Raw genomic sequence first — 19,056 nt, forward strand, 5'->3', positions numbered from 1 at the left:
ATTTGGGCGAATGGCCAAAATGAAAACGATGCATGAATGCATCCTGTAATCTCACCGCTGATTTATGCACCGATCCCACAATCCCTCCACAGAGAAAGCCATTGAGATGAGAGTGTCAAAGATCGACCACACCGCCCTCCACCCCCACCTGCTGGACATGAAGATCGGTCAGGGACGCTACGAGCAAGGCTTCTTCCCCCGACTACAGTCTGATGTGCTCTCCACCGGGCCCACCAGCAACAAGTGAATATTTCACATTATTGTCACATCAAATTTTTACTGTGATATATTTTTATGTGAAAAAAGGCCTTCAAGGCCTTTATTGAATCTGATCTTGCTGGCTGTTTAGGATGTTTGTCTATAAAGCTGATAACAGTTGTGTTGCTTTGTGTTACAGATGGACCAAGAGGAGTGCTCCTGCCCAGTGGAGGCGGAGGGATCGACAGAAGCAGCATGCTGAGCACCTTTATTTAGACAATGACCAGAGAGAGGTAAGAGGTCCCCACAGTGTTTTCTTTTCTCAGCTCATATACAAACAGATTGACTGCCTGAGCTTTGTTGTCTTTGTTCATTTTGCTTGATGTGTCCTCTGTTTGCTTTACTTTCTTTCCCTCTCTCCTCACACTTTTGGTCACTCTCTCGTTTTTGTCTTTCTCCGCCTCTTTTGCACCCATGTTCACACACTCTCAGCATGTAGAGTGTTTGTTTCCGGAGCCGCAGCTCCTGCTGTTTCTTGACTACTACTGGCTCTCACAGTCCTTCAAGCCCTGTCTAAAGTCGGTGACAGTGGACGTGGTATGTGTTGGTTGTCCACAGACCACATGACCTGTCCAACCATGTGGTCTTTACCTCCCTCTGCTTCCTTCACCACGGCCAGCTGAGCTTTACCTGATAATCCACGTCGCTTTGTGGACCATGTCATGTTTGGGGTTATGAGAGGTGGAACTCATAAACATGAAATGATTCAAGCAAAGTTGATTGAGAATACAATTTATTTTATACATTTTCTTCAAAATTTATTTATGTTGTTCAGTACCTGAATAGTTTTAGGCTTGGTTTGATAGACACTGGTATTGTTCATCCCACTTCTGTTTGCTATTTGCTATTAAGCTGTGTCTTTGATTTGATGGGCTAGTAGTTTGACAACAGATATTACGATTATTTCATCAAAGTACGTCTGTCTTATATGAATCCTTTCAACAATGATGTAAACATGCCCTCCTATTAACTCGTCATATGTTGCCAATGTGCGTGTGGTAGGAAATATAAAGAGTAATGTAATGAAAGCAATGAAAATGTCCAGCTCTAGCAGCTGCCACCTCAAGCTCTTAATATTTGTTCTGTTTGTATTATTGGTCAATGCATTTGCCAAAAAAAGTAATTATCAATCAATTAAGTTCTTTTTTTGATTAACACCATTTTGTTCATTTCATTTTCATGAGTTTCACCTCCCGTATGGGGTATTGGTTCAGTATCTAAAAGACTCAAGTCTGGTATAATTATCACAGTTCAAATCTAGTGTATACTGAAGGAAATGTAATAGGCTGTGTAGACTTACATATATTGAGTATTTGAGTTTTATATAGCTAACACTGGCTGGACCCTGGAAAAATGTTTAGGACCCAAAAGAACACCGTATCATCAGACAGTCTCCATTATTTTTTACTGGCAGAACAATCTGTGATTAAACCCTCATAGTTATTCTGGTATTCCCTCTATCTCCACCCTGGAGTGAGACCAGCTCTGTGGTTAGACAAGTATTTGTAATGGATGGTGTTAGTAACTTTGATGAGTTGATTGCTCTGACAGTTCCTAGGTTTACCTGATTGCTGACTGCACTGTCTCTGTCTGTCTTTTATCAGAAGTACATCCAGGAAGCCAGAAACCTGGGCACGACCATCAGACAGCCCAAACTGTCCAACCTGTCGCCCTCTGTCATCGCTCAGACTAACTGGAAATTTGTTGAGGGATTGCTGAAGGAGTGCAGGAACAAGGTTTGACTATGTCTGTGCCCTAGCTGATGAGTTGTGTCCTGTTTTCTGATCTCTGCTGTGTCACACTGTTTTAGCTGATTAAAGGTCAACGCAATTTCTGCTCATTTTATGGCGTCAACCGTTGCATGAAAGTTACTGCTGTCCTGGCAAGGAACTTGTTTCATTTGAAACAAGTTCATTAATGTGACAAACAATTTCTTGGTTGAGACTTAAATTTCGGCCTCTTAGTGTTCGGTTAATGACAGTAAGCTGTTGGCAGGGATTAGTTCACTGAAAATAAATAAAACAGGAGAACATTGCAAAACCAATTTAAGGCTTTGTATTTAGCTTTCTGTTTCAGAACACGCCTAGTCTAAAGTTAGCAAACAGAGCTCAAAATAAAAAAATACATTGTTATTAGTTTGATTGCTTTGTCACCACAATGGTTTGTTTCTCTGCAGACCAAGCGTATGCTGGTAGAGAAGATGGGTCGGGAGGCCGTGGAGCTGGGTCATGGAGAGGTCAGCATCACCGGCGTCGAGGAGAACACTCTGATTGCGAGCCTCTGTGACCTGCTGGAGAGGATCTGGAGCCACGGGCTGCAGGTTAAACAGGTCAGCACCTGATTGATTCGTCACAGCTAGTGGACTTAAAGTGCTCTCAGAACAAACAATGACACTACAGTATTTTTTCTCTTTCAGGGTAAATCTGCCTTGTGGTCCCACCTTCTGCACTACCAGGAGAGCAAAGAGAAGAAGAATGCAACTCCAGGTGGTTTGGGGCCTCCAGGTAAAGGCGCAAATCACTTCCCTTTTGTGAACAAAATTAATTAAGAGATGAGTGACTCTCATTGCAGTTTACACTGACGTAACGTCCTTTTTTTCCCCCCCCACACCAGGTTTCATTCATGACACAGAGAGACGCAAATCCGATGGTGGTGGATCAGCCATGCCGCCTCTTAAAATCTCCCTGATCCAGGATATGAGGTGAGGAAGACTTGGGATCATTTGGATGTGAACTAATGAGCATCCCAATAGAGGAATGAAAGATGACATCTCTTAATTTTATCCAGTGTACCAGTAGATGTTTTAAAAAATATATATCAGCTGCTGGTCACTATCAGAGAAAAGTAAGCTAGACTAAGACTGCCCCCCTGTGGTAGACTGTCAAAAAATACCTGCTTAGAGTTTACTGTGCTCCCATGATAATCAGTTGTCAGTAGAGTCTATACATCCCCAAAGGAATCCTCAAAGGATTTTCAGGAGGACAAAAAGACCTTCTGAGGGTCTTTTTCACCTCCTGAAACTAAGCGTATCCCGATTAAATAATGTAAGAAACTGGCTTTTTTTAAACATGGGTTTCATTCTTAGCATTTGTGTCTCCCTACATACAGATAATTCAATTAAAAACAACCAACAACAAATAGAACTTTTCCTTTACACAAGATGTGATCGCATTGGGGTGGTTTGGCTTAATGTTAATGAAACCGTGTCTCCAATAAACAAGGGCTTCTGTATAGCCTTTACTTTATCAGTAAATAAATAAAATGTGCTAAAAGTCTGATGTTTCACTGTTTTATTGGTTGTAGTGGAACTCTTAAAGTTTTCCAATGTGCCAATGCTGAGTTAAGCGTCATTTAAAGCAACTGGCCTGACATTAAATGCATCTTCAGAAACCAGTAACTCAATTGTGAAATGTTACTATGAGAAATGAAACGTTCCCGGTCAGCATAATTCATTCTGCTCCAAAGACTAATTAACTCTTACGTATCTGAATAGGGTTGCAACCAATCATTATTTTCAATATCACCTAATCTATTTTTTATTTTTCAATACATGTTTTTAGTCCATAATGTCAGAAAACAAAGGACATATGCCCATCACAAGCTCCCAGAGCCCAAGGTGACATCTTTAAACGTCTTGTTTTGTCTGACTGAACCTCCAAAACCCACAGATACTCAATTTACATTGGTTCTCAAATCTGAGCACCTGGAACCATATAATGTTTGTCATTTTTGCCTGATAAATAACTTAAGCGATCAAGTAATTATTAAATTTGTCACCACTGAATTTTCTGTCAATCGATTAATCAATTAAGCGTTTCAGTTCTGCCTGAGAGCCTTTAGAAGTAACGCATCATCGCGGTAACACTGAACATGCATTTTGCATTTATTAGATAGTAGATGTTGAGACATGAAAAAATGAGAGAAGAGAAAGGAGAAGAGAGGAGGGGACACCCAACAGAAGTCCCCGGCTAGACAGAAACTGGAGACTGCGCAATAACACAACCACCATCCCAGACCTCAAGGCCAACTTGGTGCCCCAGTTTTCTCAATATTTTTAACTCTACTGTATTTATTTTCATGAACACTAAGTTTTTCAATAACCCCGAAAGCTCCCGTCGCACATCTCCGTGCTTTAACGACAGTGATAGCAGCCATCACTGTCGTCGTGCTATCTCCCATACCCAGCCAGAGTTGAGAAGTTGGGGGCTGGTGTTGCGTGAAGGCGGCGCAGAGTGAGTCACATAGCAGCACGTTACTTCCAGCCTAATTACCAGACCCCCTGCCAGTCTGACTAAGAAGAGAGGAGGGGTCATCTCGGGGCACAAACACAAAGCTCTAGTCTGCCGATAGACAGACCCTCCTCCACACTCTTGTAAACGTCTGGTGAAACGATCGTAAAAAGAAGCAACCACCATTCTCCCTAAGAGTTTTAATAATTGATGATTTTGTCTTAACAGGAAGTAAATATTTTTACTATAAATGAGAGGTTAATATTACCAGTTCTCACATTTTTAAGCTTATTAGAGATGATGGCTTCATATCCGTGTTACCAAGTGTTTTCTAGGTAAGAAGTTAGAGTAATAGTGCACGTAGTAGATGTTTTCCTCTGTTGCCATGGAGATAACGAGCAGAGGAAACTGGGTTAAATGGTGTGGGTGGGTGTGGAGGGTGGAGACTGGGAGGGGGTTGGAAGGTGGAGGAGGAGACATGAAGAGCTCTTAGCAGACGAACTTATGGCACAGGTGGAGTGGAAGGGAATGTGTCTGGACATCATAGACATGATAGTGGCTCGGAGCGATGCCATGGGACCAGCTTGCACACCCAGGGACTCCGAGAGACAGACGGAGAAATCTCTTTGGCTGTAACAGTGATTCGGGCTGAATGATGCTGGAAAAAGACAGAGTCACGAAAATGTTAAAGGTTTATCAAATACTAACACAGATACAGTCCTTTTTGTAGCCCGTGAGCTGGAGAGGCGTGTGTTACACCTCAAGATGTCTTGACTAACTTAGAAGAAAAACAAGCATATTCATTTTTTTTTTTTTTTTACCTGAAATTGATACAAATGCTGTACATTTGTCTTATACTAACACAGTATAAGTATTTATCTTTAAGTCAGAGTTTTAAAATAATACTGGTAATGCTGAAATGATAGTAGCTAGTAGCTCATTAGTCAATTGACAGAAAGTTGGCAGCAATTTTGATAATTGATTTGTCTTTTAGGTCATTTATTAAGCAAAGATACCAAATGCCCACTGGTTTTAGCTTTTCCAATGTGAGGATCTGCTTTGTTTTATATCGAAATTATGGAAATTAAATATATTTTGGTTTTTAACTGCTAGTTGGACAAAACAAGCAATTTTAAGACGTCACGTTTGGTTCTTAAATGATTGTGATGGGTGTTTTGTTTTTTTTTTTTTTTTCCACCATTTTATGACATTTGATGGGCTTAACAACTTATTGATTCACCAGAAAAGAATTGGTGTATTGATTGATAATGAAAGTAATTGTTAATAGCATCCCTAAACGTTTACTTGTTATCACTTTAGACGACAGAAATGTGTATTGCAATACATAAATGTATTCATGTCACCATGGTTGCTCCACTGAGTGATAATAAATGAAAGTGCATAGACACCATTTTTTCCAAACTGATCTGAGTAACCGAGTACTTAATTGACGTATTTTGCTGGTAATAAGTACTGTTCTCAATACTTCAAGTAGCCGTTGAAGCTCTTGTCGGTACTCTACCATGAAATCAAACGCCTGCATGTGTTTGCATGTGCATCAGTAGCCTTGAGTAGAATCTGGACGAAGGTGCATTCTGCTTTTTTATAATCCTGTTCGTTGTTTGTAAACAATGTCCATAGCAATGTCTTTGCTGTTATAAAATTTAGTGGTCATACACAGTGTGACAGTACTTGATACTGGCAAAATAGCAAGCTCCTGTTATGTTACAAATACTTCAGATGCATTTCCCATGATTTACATCATGCATTTAAAGATCCACTCCAGACATGTTGGAAAACATGTAAAAATGCTCTACTTGGAATAATAACTTTGATTTTGGCCAGTCTCTGCATTGTTTCAGAAGAATCCCTTAATTTCCACATCATGAAAATGGGGACAAAGCGTTTGTGTTTATGTTAGAGCTCCAGATCTTGTCTGACCTCTCCATCTGTCATTTTATTTCTCAGACACATTCAGAACATCAGTGAGATCAAGACAGATGTGGGCAAGGCCAGAGCCTGGGTTCGCCTCTCTATGGAGAAAAAGCTGCTTTCCAGGCACCTGAAGCAGCTGCTTTCAGAGCACGAGCTTACAAAGTGAGCAAAACAACACACGACCAAAACTCAAACTCTGCTGTCAGTTACAGCTCCTGTATTAGTTAATTACAACAATGAGTCTTAGTGTAACACTTTAAAGATCACCGAGTATCTTCTCCTGTCTCTTCGATTTTCTCATCCTGACCCTCTTTCTGTGTTTGTGGAGGAATGCCTGTCTCATATGAAATATAAGGATGACGTGTGATCTACCCATTTATAATACATTAACTCTTTTGAAATTGCAAAGCATCATACTGCAGGTCACCGCCGCATAAATAATTCACAGCCTTCTTCATAATTGATATCTGAGTGGTGAACTGGGTCGGAGGGGTTTCTGTCTTCTTTTGTGACCTTACATTGTCATCTGTTCTACTTTATATCAAACCATACACAATTTTGTTATCCATTTGCACCAGAATAAATACATCATCTGCCATGCTACTGACACTGTTGAGGAATGGAACTATTTTAAAAACAATTGAAATCATTTGATTTTGTGGGAAGGGGCATTAATGTTTATTTTTACATTTTTCTCAAAAAATCATTTCTTCCTTTTAGAAAACTGTACAAGCGCTATGCCTTCCTCCGCTGTGATGATGAGAAGGAGCAGTTTCTTTACCACCTCCTGTCCTTTAATGCTGTGGACTACTTCTGTTTCACCAACGTCTTTACAACTATCAGTGAGTCTCTATTTTGTCGCCAAACAGCTCGACAACATTGTCAGTAAACTGCCCATTTTTTTTGTGATTTCTATTGTTTTTTATTTGATGTTTTCATGTGACATTTCTCTCCTCTCTGTCTCACAGTGATCCCCTACCATGTGGTGGTTGTTCCCAGTAAGAAGCTGGGGGGCTCTATGTTCACCGCCAACCCCTGGGTGTGTGTTTCTGGTGAGCTGGCAGAGACCGGAGTCCTGCAGGTCCCCAGAAATACTCTGGAGATCACTTTTGAGGTTGGTGTTAATTCTCTGATAAAATGTAATTCCACTTCATTACAACGCTGGTCTTATTTTTGTAGTTCTATTAATCATTTCTGTTCAGTGCACTCAACAAAGTAAGTGCTGCTATCAAGCCGTTTACCCAGATTATCTAAACAATGTTATTTGAGGGTAAAGAAAACTGTACAAAAAAGTATGATATGTCAAATCTTAGATGTTGGTCTGTAAACTGTGTTGGATGTTTACACGGTCAGCTTGGGTAATAATTTTACCATTCACCATTGTTTTCTCTTCCAAAGGTGTCTGGTAAAGTGGTGGGTTTTTTTTCCCCGTTGGATTTTTTTTCAGTCAACAAAATATAGTTAAAAATGACCAAAACTATAAAATAAAATAAAAAAATAAATAAATTTTTTAAAAAAAGTTGTAATAAACCAGGATTATCCTTTAACAATATGAGCTAATGTGTTCTGTTTTGACTTTAGTTTTTAGCTTTGGTGTTTGACACCCACATACTTCTCTCTCGCACAGTGTCAAAACCTGGGCAAACTCACCACAGTACAGATGGGCCACGATAACACAGGGCTCTACGCAAAGTGGCTTGTCGAGTGTGTTATGGTCCGCAACGAAATCACAGGGCACACTTACAAGTAAGCATACCTCATGACGAAGATATACCTGATACACTTTTGACCCGACAGTTCTCAAAAGATGAACTCCCTGTGTTTGTCGGACAGGTTTCCGTGTGGCCGGTGGTTGGGGAAGGGCGTGGATGACGGCAGCCTGGAGAGGATCCTGGTGGGAGAGTTGATGACCCCCACCACAGAGAACGATGAACGGATGTGCCGGACACCCCCCATGCAGCAGTCCCCAGGGATGATGAGGAGGTTTGTTACCATCTCGCCAAACAGCAAACCAAGTAAGTTATTCAGCTGCATAGCCATAAGTCAACAGTGGTGTGTAGACATTTTGATTGTTCTAGCTGAGTGGAAACATCAGTCTCTTCTGGATGTTTCTTTTTTTCTCCTCAATTTGAGATTCTGCAGTTATCCTAGAAGGATGGCACAGCAGTGTTCCTCACTTTTTGTGCTCACTTATGCTTGAAGTCTTGTTCTTAATACCTTTACTGGTAAAAATTCAAATGCACGAATGAGAAAACACGATGACGAGTAGATAAAATCTGGTTGGGAATTTTTTTTTTTTCCTCCGTGTGTCTGCCTGTATTGTCCTACAGCATCTTTGTTTGCCTTTTTCTTCTCACCCAGAGTTAAACACAGGTCAGATCCAGGAGGGAGTGGGAGAAGCCATCAATGGGATTGTGAAGCACTTCCACAAGCCGGAGAAGGAGGTGAGAGACGGCAGTCCAGACAGGCCCCAACATGTAGTTCTATTATTCATCACATAATAAGAAAAGCAGCTTTCTGCTCTGGTGGTCCCCAAGCCCCTCAGTAACTGTGGTCTATTGTTAAAATTTATTAAAGGAGAATTATTACTGGTTTTCAGAAGTGGACATTATTCTTTATCTGACACAGAATAATGCCTTTTATTTTCCTGTTCTAGAGGCACTAATATAAAACACCAACACTGATAATTATTACTTATTAAAGTGGTTGGAGGGATAATTGCAATTCAAAGGAGACGCCTATTAAAGATTTTTAAAGTGCACTGCAACTCAACTGTTGATTACAGGTTTCAATAGTCATTCAGTGTGTATTTATAGTACAAAGGATTTTTACAGGGAAATACCCTTCACTCCTGCTCCACCTCTGTACAGTACTGACAGGACAATGAAGGAGGGCGGCTGCTAAGAATAAAACGTTGTCGCAAAAATTTAAATCAACTTAGTATTCTGTTTTTGTGTCAGTCAGGATGTTTATAGAATATGTATCTATCACGTCATGCACAGTATGTCTATCTTTGCTTACACCCATGAAGGCCTGCCCACATGCCTCTCTCATATGTGTTTTTACCCTCATGCTGAAAGCTGCAAAAACTCACTTTCACAATGTCAGAAAATTAACACTCAGTCAACAGTTTAATTCTTGCATCTTTTATCACAAATCTAAATTCAGTTCCCTCTCGTCATAACGATTTATTCCTTGAATGTTGCTGTTGTCTTTTGAGATGAAATATGAGGTTCAGACCTTAGCCCTCTTTTCCTGCAAGATATTTGGCAGTTGGGTTGGTATTTTAATGGGATAGTTGGACCTCAGAAGCTGTTAAGAATTTTAATTGCAAAGTGCCCCATTATATTTTCATTTGGAAGGAAACAACAACCTTTGGTTTCACTAACTACATGCATTTCTCCACAGAGAGGCAGTCTGACCCTTCTCCTCTGCGGGGAGTACGGTCTTGTCTGGGCTCTGGAGCAAGTTTTCCAGCATGGTTTCAAATCACCCCGACTCTTTAAGAATGTCTTCATTTGGGACTTCTTGGGTAAATACTTAATATCATTACTCCCTAAGCCCTTAAATTGATATTCCACCCAAAATCTAAATTTTTTATTTCAAATGCAGGCCCTTGAAAGGTAAAATGTTTGTTTCTTCATGATGAACAGCAGCTGTGGTCAGCTTCAAGTAAAGCCATCTACAACGGATTCCAATAGTGACATGTTTTCATAGTTGAAAAAAGTATTTCCTGCAGCACGATCCACTTCTCTGCTGTCCTTAACATATTTTAATTGTATTATGCTTTAACAGAAAAGGCACAAGTGTACTTCGAAAGTGCGGAGCAGCGGGAGGTGACTCCAGATGAAAACTGGCAAACCAGAGTGTGCCACTTCTGCCGCTTCATGCGCGCCATCAACAACACATCCAGAAACATCGGCAAGGACGGGAAGTTTCAGATGCTCGTCTGTCTGGGTGCAAGGTAGCTAGGCAGCGCTCCGTAACCTCATAAGACATACTTGGGTGTAGTGAACATCATTAACGTGTTGATGATGACAAGGAGGATCAGTATTCAGAGTGGATACAGTGAAACTTGCAGTGACGCAAATCAGTCCTCCCTGCTGAAATGTCCTCAGATAAAACACTGATTCCATGAAACAGTTGTGGATGCACTGCTCTTTTTTTTTGACCCTTCAACCTGACCTGCAAGGAGTCAGGTGAAAATGATGGCTCCTTGGAGGATTCTTGAAGCATCAGATATTTTAATGATTTCCTTTAATTCTTCCTCTCTCTAGAAGGGTGTATGTGCCACTGTATTGAGTGAATAGTGATCTAGTCATTTGTTTCTTGATATGCTATGTTTTTAGACTCTTCTATACACCCTAGTATTGCTGAAACAATCAGTAAATTTATCGATTAGTCGATCAACAGCAATTACATTTCTGACCATTTTTATAATTGATTAATTGTTTAAGTTGTTTATCAAGTAAAACATGCCAAACTTTTGCTTTTGCAGACTGTTCTCTATCTTTATAAATTGAATATATTTGGGTTTTTGACTGTAGGTTGGGCAAAACAAGCAATTTGAAGATACTCTGAGACATTCTGATAGACATTTTTCACAAAAATTGTAACTAAACATCATCCAAGAAAAAAGAGAAAGCATTCAGTGCATTGTTGCAGTCCCACACCATAAAACACGTTTCTATCAAGTCCTTGTAGGGGAAGAAATTTTTAACCAAAGTGTAATGTAGTCTGTCTGTGAAACTATTTTTTCCACTGAGGTGGTTTTAAATTATTCTTACTGGAAAAAAGCCGCAGTTGGATTTTTTTAGTTTTAAAACTGCTCAGTTGACTCCATGTGTCTGTTTTCTGCTTCTTTTAGGGACCATTTGCTGCATCACTGGATCGCTCTGCTCGCAGACTGTCCAATCACTGCTCAGATGTACGAGGACACTGCACTGATTAAGGACCGTTCTTTGGTGAACTCTCTGATCAGAGTACTACAGACTCTGCAGGAGTTTAACATCACCTTGGAGGCTTCACTTGTCAAAGGTGTTGGTATCTAAATCCAACTTCCCATCAGTTGTTCCTGACTAGGAAGATCACTGGGGACCACTAAAAAGAATAAGGAACCTTTTATATGCAGAAACAGACTTGAACAAAGACATTTTCTGGCTTATATTAAAGCTACTGTTACATTTGCCATATATTAAGTGCAATGAGCCTTTCAAAATATGTTGTTATTTTTATCCTCAATGATGTTGCCATTAGATGTTAAAAATATGTTTTCTATTATGAACCATGATTTTCACATTATTGATGATAACCTACTTGTGCTATAGCATTTTATTGAAAGCTAAATATTTTCATTGTTATCGTGAACTGCTGACAATGGCTATATTTAAGGGAAAGCGAGGATCAAAACTGTTAATATATTTTCAGAGATAAACAGTATTATTTTGTTAAATCAGTCAAGTTGCTTGCTCTGTTGTCAACTCAGATTCCAATGTCATAATGCAGAGCTTAAAGCAAATGATGTAGAAGTATGCTTTATAAGTATGTGTATGACAGGGAGGTTTGTAGAGTGGAAGATGATTCACCAACATAGGAATAAAAATCTGTTACATTTGGGCCTTTCCCTGAGAAACGTACAAATATGCAGATCTTTTACATGGAATACCGTCAGCAGAGAAAATGATTCTTCTTGCATGATAATAAGACTGTGTGGCTTAAACCCGTATCCAGTGAAGGACAGTAATATTCAGTGGGATAAAGGAAAATACCCGAAGTCTTTGGTTTGTGTTCCAGATACAAGTCCTCCAAGTGATGCTTGGCCCAGCTTTCTGTGCAAAGTTGATCACAATGACAGCCTTCGTGTAAATACCTCCAACCAGCCATTTCCCCCACCACCATCCCAGCCCTTACACTAAATCTGCCCTCTTCTCCTAACAAAGACAGTGTGATGATCTGCGTAGACTGCTCGTGTTAAAGGATGATCTCCTGCTGCCCATGTGAGGAGCAAAAAGGATTGCTCTTTCCTCCTCCAGATTTTGTCATCATGGTTTCTTGCTATGCAATATCCACAAGAGAAAAATCAACCCCCTACAAACTCTGTATCATGGTGTCTTGAGGTATTACCGGGCTTTCCTCCGTTACATACATCGAACTTTACTGTGCAGAACAAGAGATTTGATATGTGAAGGACTTCTTTTCTGTGCCAACAATGTCTGGAATGACTGTTGTACTCGTCTGTGTACGACCTACACATGAGCATCTTGGGAGATATATATTTTTGTTTTCCAATACGGTTGTACATTTATTGACATAGCTGTGTAATGTAGTGTTTACTAAGTGAGCAAGTGTACAGTGTAAAAATATATTAAGAATAAAGCATCTGTAATGCGTTAAAGGGGGTTTTATTGTATTAGATTTAACCAGTTGTTCATTAATAGATTTGTTATCTACTGAATGTGCTTTCTCAGACGAAAAAATGTAGCTCATCTCAAAAATTGACTACTCTCAGCTTCTTAAATGTGAATATTTCACTGTTTTTATTTGTCTTCAGTGATAGTAAACTGAATACCTTTCGCCTCTGGAGTCTTGGTCAGACAAAACAAGTGACTTGAATAAGTGAACTTTAGCTTTGGGAAGTTGTGATTGTGATTTTCTTTTTTTAAATTTCTTACAATTAATTAAATGATGATGACATAATTGTTAGCTGCAGCCCAAGTCTAATCTAAACTGGTTGTTCTCCACCCTTCGCTCCGTTTCGCATTTATTAAGATTTCCCAAAAATATTTTAAAACTGCAACTGAATTCCCCAGACAAAAATCATAGTTGCTTTTGGTTCAAATAAATCATAGTCGTAAAGTAATACAGCGGCCATTTAATTGTGACTGATATTATTGTGAAAAAGAAGCTGTTCATCGATAGATTTATATCTGCTGAATGTGTAATCTCAACTGAGAAAATGTAAACAAACTCGTTCGCGCCATGTCAGAAGGCTGTTTTTCTTGAAAGCCTCAGGCCGGGTGGTTTATGGGATTTTGAGTTTAATAGGCCGTCAACAACTGCGATTGCACAGAGTCTTCCCGCTCGGGAACTACACCTCCCATCATTCACGACTCCGGAACAGTGCGCGAGGACAGCAGCGATTGGTTGAATGCAGGTTCAAACTCAACGGCTGCACTCCTTATATGGCCATTGTGCGCTCAGCCTTTTCATTATGGCTTTTTATGCTAATAACATTCTAATAGCCAGCTGTATGCAGCAGTAGTAAGAGCATGCGCAGTGCATGAAAAGAATACGGTGAAGATTCAAAGTTTTTGTTCAGTAAGTGCGCTGTTATTTCTCTTGTACAGAAATTACTTTTGTTAAATTCTGTTGGTTTGTTATGTGTGGAGCATCTTGTCACAATGCGTTGTAATTTTAGCCTGACTTGTGCGCTTCCAGTTGTAGTGAGCTAAAAGTACAAAGAATAACCGCCTCGACAATGGGATAACGTGGAAGTGAACGAGAGCGTGGCGTGGTGGAGGTAGCAGAGTCGGCTAGCTAGCATGCTAACAGCTAACAACAATGAGACGTATTTGGCGCTCTGGCAGGCAGAAGTTTGAATATAATGGGAAGGACGGGTTTATCGCAACTTTTTTGCATTTTACTGAAACACTTACAGTGCACATGCATTGTACCAAGTCGATAGTCGTGTGTTAGTTAGACACTCGTGTTACACATAATACGACGAGTAGCCCGGTAGCTTTTTGTTTTACTTCAGAAAGCGCCGCTGCCCGCTTTTTGTGTGTCGACTTTTCGCCGCAGACAAATCTACAGCCAAAAAGGTCTAACATCAACTATTTTTTTATTGTCGTTGTGCTCCCAAATTCGCGAGGTTTCCAATATACTGGCCGGTGTTCGGAAAAGTAACATTTAACGACAACGACAGTAAAACGCCGTGTTGTGGGTGTAACGTTCCTGTGATTCACCTCATGGTGACCGGGCGGAGTGTGTGAAAGTTTGGGAGCCTGCATCAGATGTAACTGAGATGCACCTTGTGATTTGTTTCTTCGAGACACAACTAATAACTGCTGCTTATAACAGTGGTGCATTGTCAATTTTATCCGTTTCTTTTGATGTTCCCGCTACTTGCCCTTTCAATTTCCTTAAGATACTTGGATGTTATTACTTTAACCAGCGTTAGTTGTGCCTTTTTAGTCGTTTGTGCGCTGTAGATGCATTGCATTGCCACACAAAAGGGGCTTTTCATACAGGATATGTTGAAATTATGGGTTCAGAGAGGCTCACTTACATCTCTGTCCGCTTGTAGGAACCGCCCCCTCCTCAGTAGTAGAAAGCACAACTGTCTGCAGACATCGGTGCTTATAACAGGGACCGGGACGATTACCGATCTTTGTTTTTACATTTTCAGGTTTCTGCCATAACACTGACCAACAAACAGACTATGTTTGGCTTTCACAAGTCAAAGATCTACCGGAGCAACGACGGCTGTTGCATCTGCAAGACCAAGTCCTCCAGTTCACGCTTCACGGACAGCAGTCGATATGAAGAGACCTTCAGGCTCTGTTTTGGGTAAAAGCCCTCATCCATTCATATTGGGCGTTTGTGTTGTGTTAGTGTGTGTATTTTTGCTTTAGTTTATCAAAAAATAGCAGTCACTCTGTTCGTGGTGTTTTATTGTGTGTGTTTGTCCTATTAACTTGTTAAGGCTGTCAGAGGATCGCGTTGGAGACATCTGCAACGCCTGTGTGTTACTGGTGAAGAGGTGGAAGAAGCTGCCTCATGGCTCCAAGAAGAACTGGAACCATGTAAGTTATGTCTGCTTACAGTAATGAGAATCACATTTGTCTGATTTTCATGTTACAGCTTTAGATTGACTTGGGTTTTTTTTTTTTTAATTGTCTGACCTGACTCAGGTGGTGGATGCCAGAGCTGGGCCGGGCTTCAAGGTGACAAAACCCAAGAAGATCAAGAACAGTGATGGGAAGAAGAAAAGCAAACTAAAGAAGCTTCACAAGTTAAAGAGACAAAGTAAGTTGTCTTAAAATATTAACTATTACCCTGCATGTGTTGAGAATTGTGTCTTGTATTATGAATAGATTTGAAACAAGTCATACAAGGAATATTCGATGCTGACTTAGTTATCTCGGTCACACAAATACATGCAATTTCACACTGTGTTAGTCTTGGGTTTTGGTGCGGTTTTCAGAAAATGAATTGCCAAAGATTTTAATGATGACAAATTGTTGTTTTTAAAAAAATCTGTAAAGAAAAAGTGTCAAATTCACTGATTACAGCTTCTCTGATGTGGATATTTGATGATTTTCTCATTCTTCTATGATACTAAACTGGATACCTTTGGGTTTTGGGCTGTTGTTCAGACAAAACAAGCAGATTAATTTCTCGATAATCATTGGAAAAATTGTGTAAAATGCCCATCACTCTTTCCTAGCCGGTGCTGACCAGCAGTAGAAAAAAACCCTCAAAATATTTAACGGCAGATGAGGAAAAACTAAAAAATTCTAAAATGACTCGTGATCAGGTGATTGTTAAAATAATTGTACTATTTGTTGCAGCTATAGTCTGACTATGTCATCTTAGGCTTCCAGACAAATGTACTGGCCATTTTTCAGTATTTTGTGACATTTACTTTTTGTATTACTTAATATTTATTAAAAGCAAAACTTTCCTTTTCAATTACATTCTTTTCAAGAATGTAATTGAATTTCTCTGATAAATCATAATTGAAAAGGAATTAGTATGTAGTCAGTAACTGTCCAGTAACTTGTTTCCAAGCAGACTCAGATGCCCACAGCACAACATCCAGTGTTTCTCCTGCCCAGTCTCCCAGTTACAGCAACCAGTCAGATGATGGTTCAGACATCGAGTCCAAACAAAGACGCTCAACTCCTTCCATCTTCTCTTTCTTGGATCGTTCCTACTGGAAAAGGCAAGCTACTGCTCTGATTAACAGATCAAATTTATTAAATTTTCTTTGCTCTTTTTTTTTTTTTAATGATTTATAATTAAAAGGGTGGTCTTTTCTGTTTGTTTATTTGTTTGTTTTTTTTTTCCTTTTTTGTTTTGTTTTTTTTTTTTAGGCAAAAGGTGTGCTGTGGGATTGTCTACAAGGGGCGGTTTGGAGAGGTGATTATTGATCCACGACTTTTCAAGCCCTGCTGCAGTTCCAAAAAACAGAAGACACTGGTGTCCACACAAGTGGCCACACACCTTCCAGACACACTTCCTCCTCAGCTCCCACAAGATGTTCAAGAAACCTGGTGATTGCTTTTGTTGAATCCCCCTGTAGGGTTATCCATGGCATCCACCTGGATTTGTCTCCAGTGGCAGACCTCCCATTCCCACTCCCCCTGTTAGATCAGTTAGTTAGATATTTCTTTTCTACGTAATTCCTTTTTTTATATGGGCATTTTTTAACTTTTGTATAGAGTTCAGTTTTTTCTTTTTTCTTTTTTTTTCCTTTTTTTTTTTTTTAAAAAGTAAAAAGAAAAAAAAACTTCTTATGGGCATTAGTGTTATTTATAGGATGAGGAGAGAAATTTCGTTGAGGCTCCATTTCTGATTCTAAATTGTTTTTGGTTATTTTGTATTACATGATCATAAATATTCTGTCACTTTTTCATACATATCAAGGCTGTTCTTTTTTTCATAATTTGTCAAATTGTAAGTGTGCATATGAAAGACACCAGCTATTTCTAATACCAGCTTTTGTGTGTGTGTGTGTGTGTGTGTGTGTGTGTGTGTGTGTGTGTGTGTGTTGGAGTGACTCTTCAACAAGTTGCTGCAATGTTTTGTCCTTTGTTCGCTCGATATGTGCAAATGCGCGAGGCTGTAATATTTCTAGTACACGGAGGGCTGTAGTTGACACCAGGGATCATTAGTACAACTGTCCTCAATGAATTGAGCTTTTAATGTATGTGTAGATGAGAACGAATAATCTGACATTTTCACAGTTTAAGCATGCCATGAGTTTGAAACACTCCATTGTAATTTGTTCAGCAGTTTGTGCACATTGACTCAGATAGACGTGATTAGAACATGCATGCAGTACATTCCTCTGCCTTTCTGGAATGACAAAAGCAATGTATTTATTTCTTTTGTACAGGCTCCAGTGAAATGACAATGCATGTTGTAAAGCAAATGTTTTTTAAACGGATTTTGTAAATACACAGTGTTTTGGCTCTTGGTACATCCAAACCTTTTTAAATGACAGGAATGGCAAACCACTACTTCTGTTTAAAAAAAAAAAACAACAAAGTTTTTGTGTGTCTGAAACGTGCTGAAAACGTGTACCTTTACACTCATTCAGTTAAGTTTTCATCACATTTTCACATTTCATTTTCTCAGGCACATTTCTCTAAAGGCATTAAAAGCTGTAGCCTATGCTCTGTGCAGAAATATGTGTGAACTGGAGGGAAAGTTACACTTAATTTCAGCAGCAGTGAGCTTTTTTATTCCTTCATCTTATCTGTTTGCTAATGGCATAAATTCATGGTCAGAAATTGAACATGCAGGAAACACATGATCTATGTTTTATGGCTGGCTTTTTGCCAGAAAAATGCTGCTAGAGAAAATGTTTGTGATTATCGTTGCTGTGATTTATTCAGAAGCAATTGTCAAAGTTCAAACTATGCAGACACTATGAATGTGAGAAGTGCTCTGGGGCTGTCTATCACTTTTGCTATTATAGTGTAAAGTGGTGGATCCTTATTCAACCAAATTGGCTTGTAAAAAGCATCAGTTATTTCAGCAATAACTTTTCCTTTTCCTAATCACAATTCATAATTTTCTCTCTTCTTGTGTCATAATGCTCAGATTGCACAGTCTTAGCCATGGTGCTTGCTCTCTCAAATTAAATACTGCAGTGACAACGGTTGCTTTTTTTTTTTTTTTTTAACATTATTGTAACCAATCTCAAACTTCATGAATTGACAGGCAATGCTCTGTAAAATTGCTTAATATATAAACTTTTCTGCGGCAGGGTAGTTCAATACTGAACATGTTCTACTATTCTTATTAAAAGGAGACATGCTGCTTCCTTTTAAGCTGGAAAATAAGCTTGTTTTTGTTCTTAGGGAGTTGCCATATTGTTTTTTTTTTTTACGAGGTACATTTAGGGATGTGAGATGTGCCTTAATGAATTACCTGACCTTTTCATTATGATTCTGTAATTTATATTTATTTATTACAAATCTTTTTTTTTTCTTTTTTTTTTTTTTACTGAAATTTTGAGACAACTGGTGTAGAGCCTTTCAGAAAGTCTGATTTTAATTTTGTGCACTTCCTTTGAACATGCTATGTAGATGTTTTTCAATGCTTTTTGTATGCTGTACCACAAAGTAGAAGTGTATTGTAATAAAAAGAAAAGAAAAATAAATAAATAAAATAAAAGCGTGCTTGTGATATTTTTTTGCACCGGCAGGTGGTGGGCAAGAGCTACATAGAAGTTTTTAAATCAAGGAGGTTATGCACCTTGAACACTAGAGTGATAGAGTTTGCTTCGATTATTTGAGTTATTTCTGTTTGCGTGTCACTGTTTAATTTGCTTATAGGTTTTTATCCAGATTTGTGACCTTTTTAGGCACTCAGCGCTATAGCTACCGCACACGTTTTCATT

General features: G+C 39.2%; 2 protein-coding genes across 9 annotated transcripts in view; both read left to right on the plus strand.

The window, feature by feature from the left end:
• Positions 1 to 12,816, plus strand: part of dennd5a (DENN/MADD domain containing 5A) — a 35,855-nt gene extending 23,039 nt beyond the window's left edge. For 4 of the 5 annotated variants that reach the window (XM_040124276.1, XM_040124294.1, XM_040124284.1 and 1 more), the window contains 15 exons: positions 93 to 243; positions 398 to 491; positions 1,863 to 1,994; positions 2,435 to 2,587; positions 2,675 to 2,762; positions 2,872 to 2,959; positions 6,456 to 6,584; positions 7,143 to 7,264; positions 7,391 to 7,536; positions 8,050 to 8,168; positions 8,256 to 8,437; positions 8,784 to 8,866; positions 9,831 to 9,954; positions 10,218 to 10,386; positions 11,290 to 12,816. In XM_040124276.1, coding sequence (XP_039980210.1) covers positions 93 to 243; positions 398 to 491; positions 1,863 to 1,994; positions 2,435 to 2,587; positions 2,675 to 2,762; positions 2,872 to 2,959; positions 6,456 to 6,584; positions 7,143 to 7,264; positions 7,391 to 7,536; positions 8,050 to 8,168; positions 8,256 to 8,437; positions 8,784 to 8,866; positions 9,831 to 9,954; positions 10,218 to 10,386; positions 11,290 to 11,473 — 1,964 coding nt within the window. In that variant the 3' untranslated portion in view covers positions 11,474 to 12,816. Of the gene's footprint in view, positions 1 to 92; positions 244 to 397; positions 492 to 1,862; positions 1,995 to 2,434; positions 2,588 to 2,674; positions 2,763 to 2,871; positions 2,960 to 3,366; positions 3,496 to 6,455; positions 6,585 to 7,142; positions 7,265 to 7,390; positions 7,537 to 8,049; positions 8,169 to 8,255; positions 8,438 to 8,783; positions 8,867 to 9,830; positions 9,955 to 10,217; positions 10,387 to 11,289 lie in introns of those variants that run through there. The other variant, XM_040124311.1, reaches the window with a different exon arrangement.
• A 799-nt stretch (positions 12,817 to 13,615) lies between these two features.
• Positions 13,616 to 17,685, plus strand: sinhcafl (SIN3-HDAC complex associated factor, like). Of its 4 annotated transcripts, none has more exons than XM_040139337.1 (6): positions 13,616 to 13,739; positions 14,830 to 14,990; positions 15,127 to 15,226; positions 15,335 to 15,449; positions 16,215 to 16,368; positions 16,520 to 17,685. In XM_040139337.1, exons 2-6 carry the CDS (start codon positions 14,863 to 14,865, stop codon positions 16,701 to 16,703), a joined length of 681 nt encoding a protein of 226 aa, XP_039995271.1. In that variant the 5' UTR covers positions 13,616 to 13,739; positions 14,830 to 14,862; the 3' UTR covers positions 16,704 to 17,685. The 4 variants fall into 4 exon arrangements, with proteins under 4 accessions (XP_039995271.1, XP_039995255.1, XP_039995263.1 ...); XM_040139321.1 differs by lacking the exon at positions 13,616 to 13,739 and adding an exon at positions 13,777 to 14,028; XM_040139329.1 differs by lacking the exon at positions 13,616 to 13,739 and adding an exon at positions 13,781 to 14,028 and having other exon boundaries at positions 16,218 to 16,368.
• Positions 17,686 to 19,056: the final 1,371 nt, after the last annotated feature.

This window comes from Xiphias gladius, chromosome 1, assembly GCF_016859285.1.
Source record: "Xiphias gladius isolate SHS-SW01 ecotype Sanya breed wild chromosome 1, ASM1685928v1, whole genome shotgun sequence".
Lineage (NCBI taxonomy): Eukaryota > Metazoa > Chordata > Actinopteri > Istiophoriformes > Xiphiidae > Xiphias > Xiphias gladius.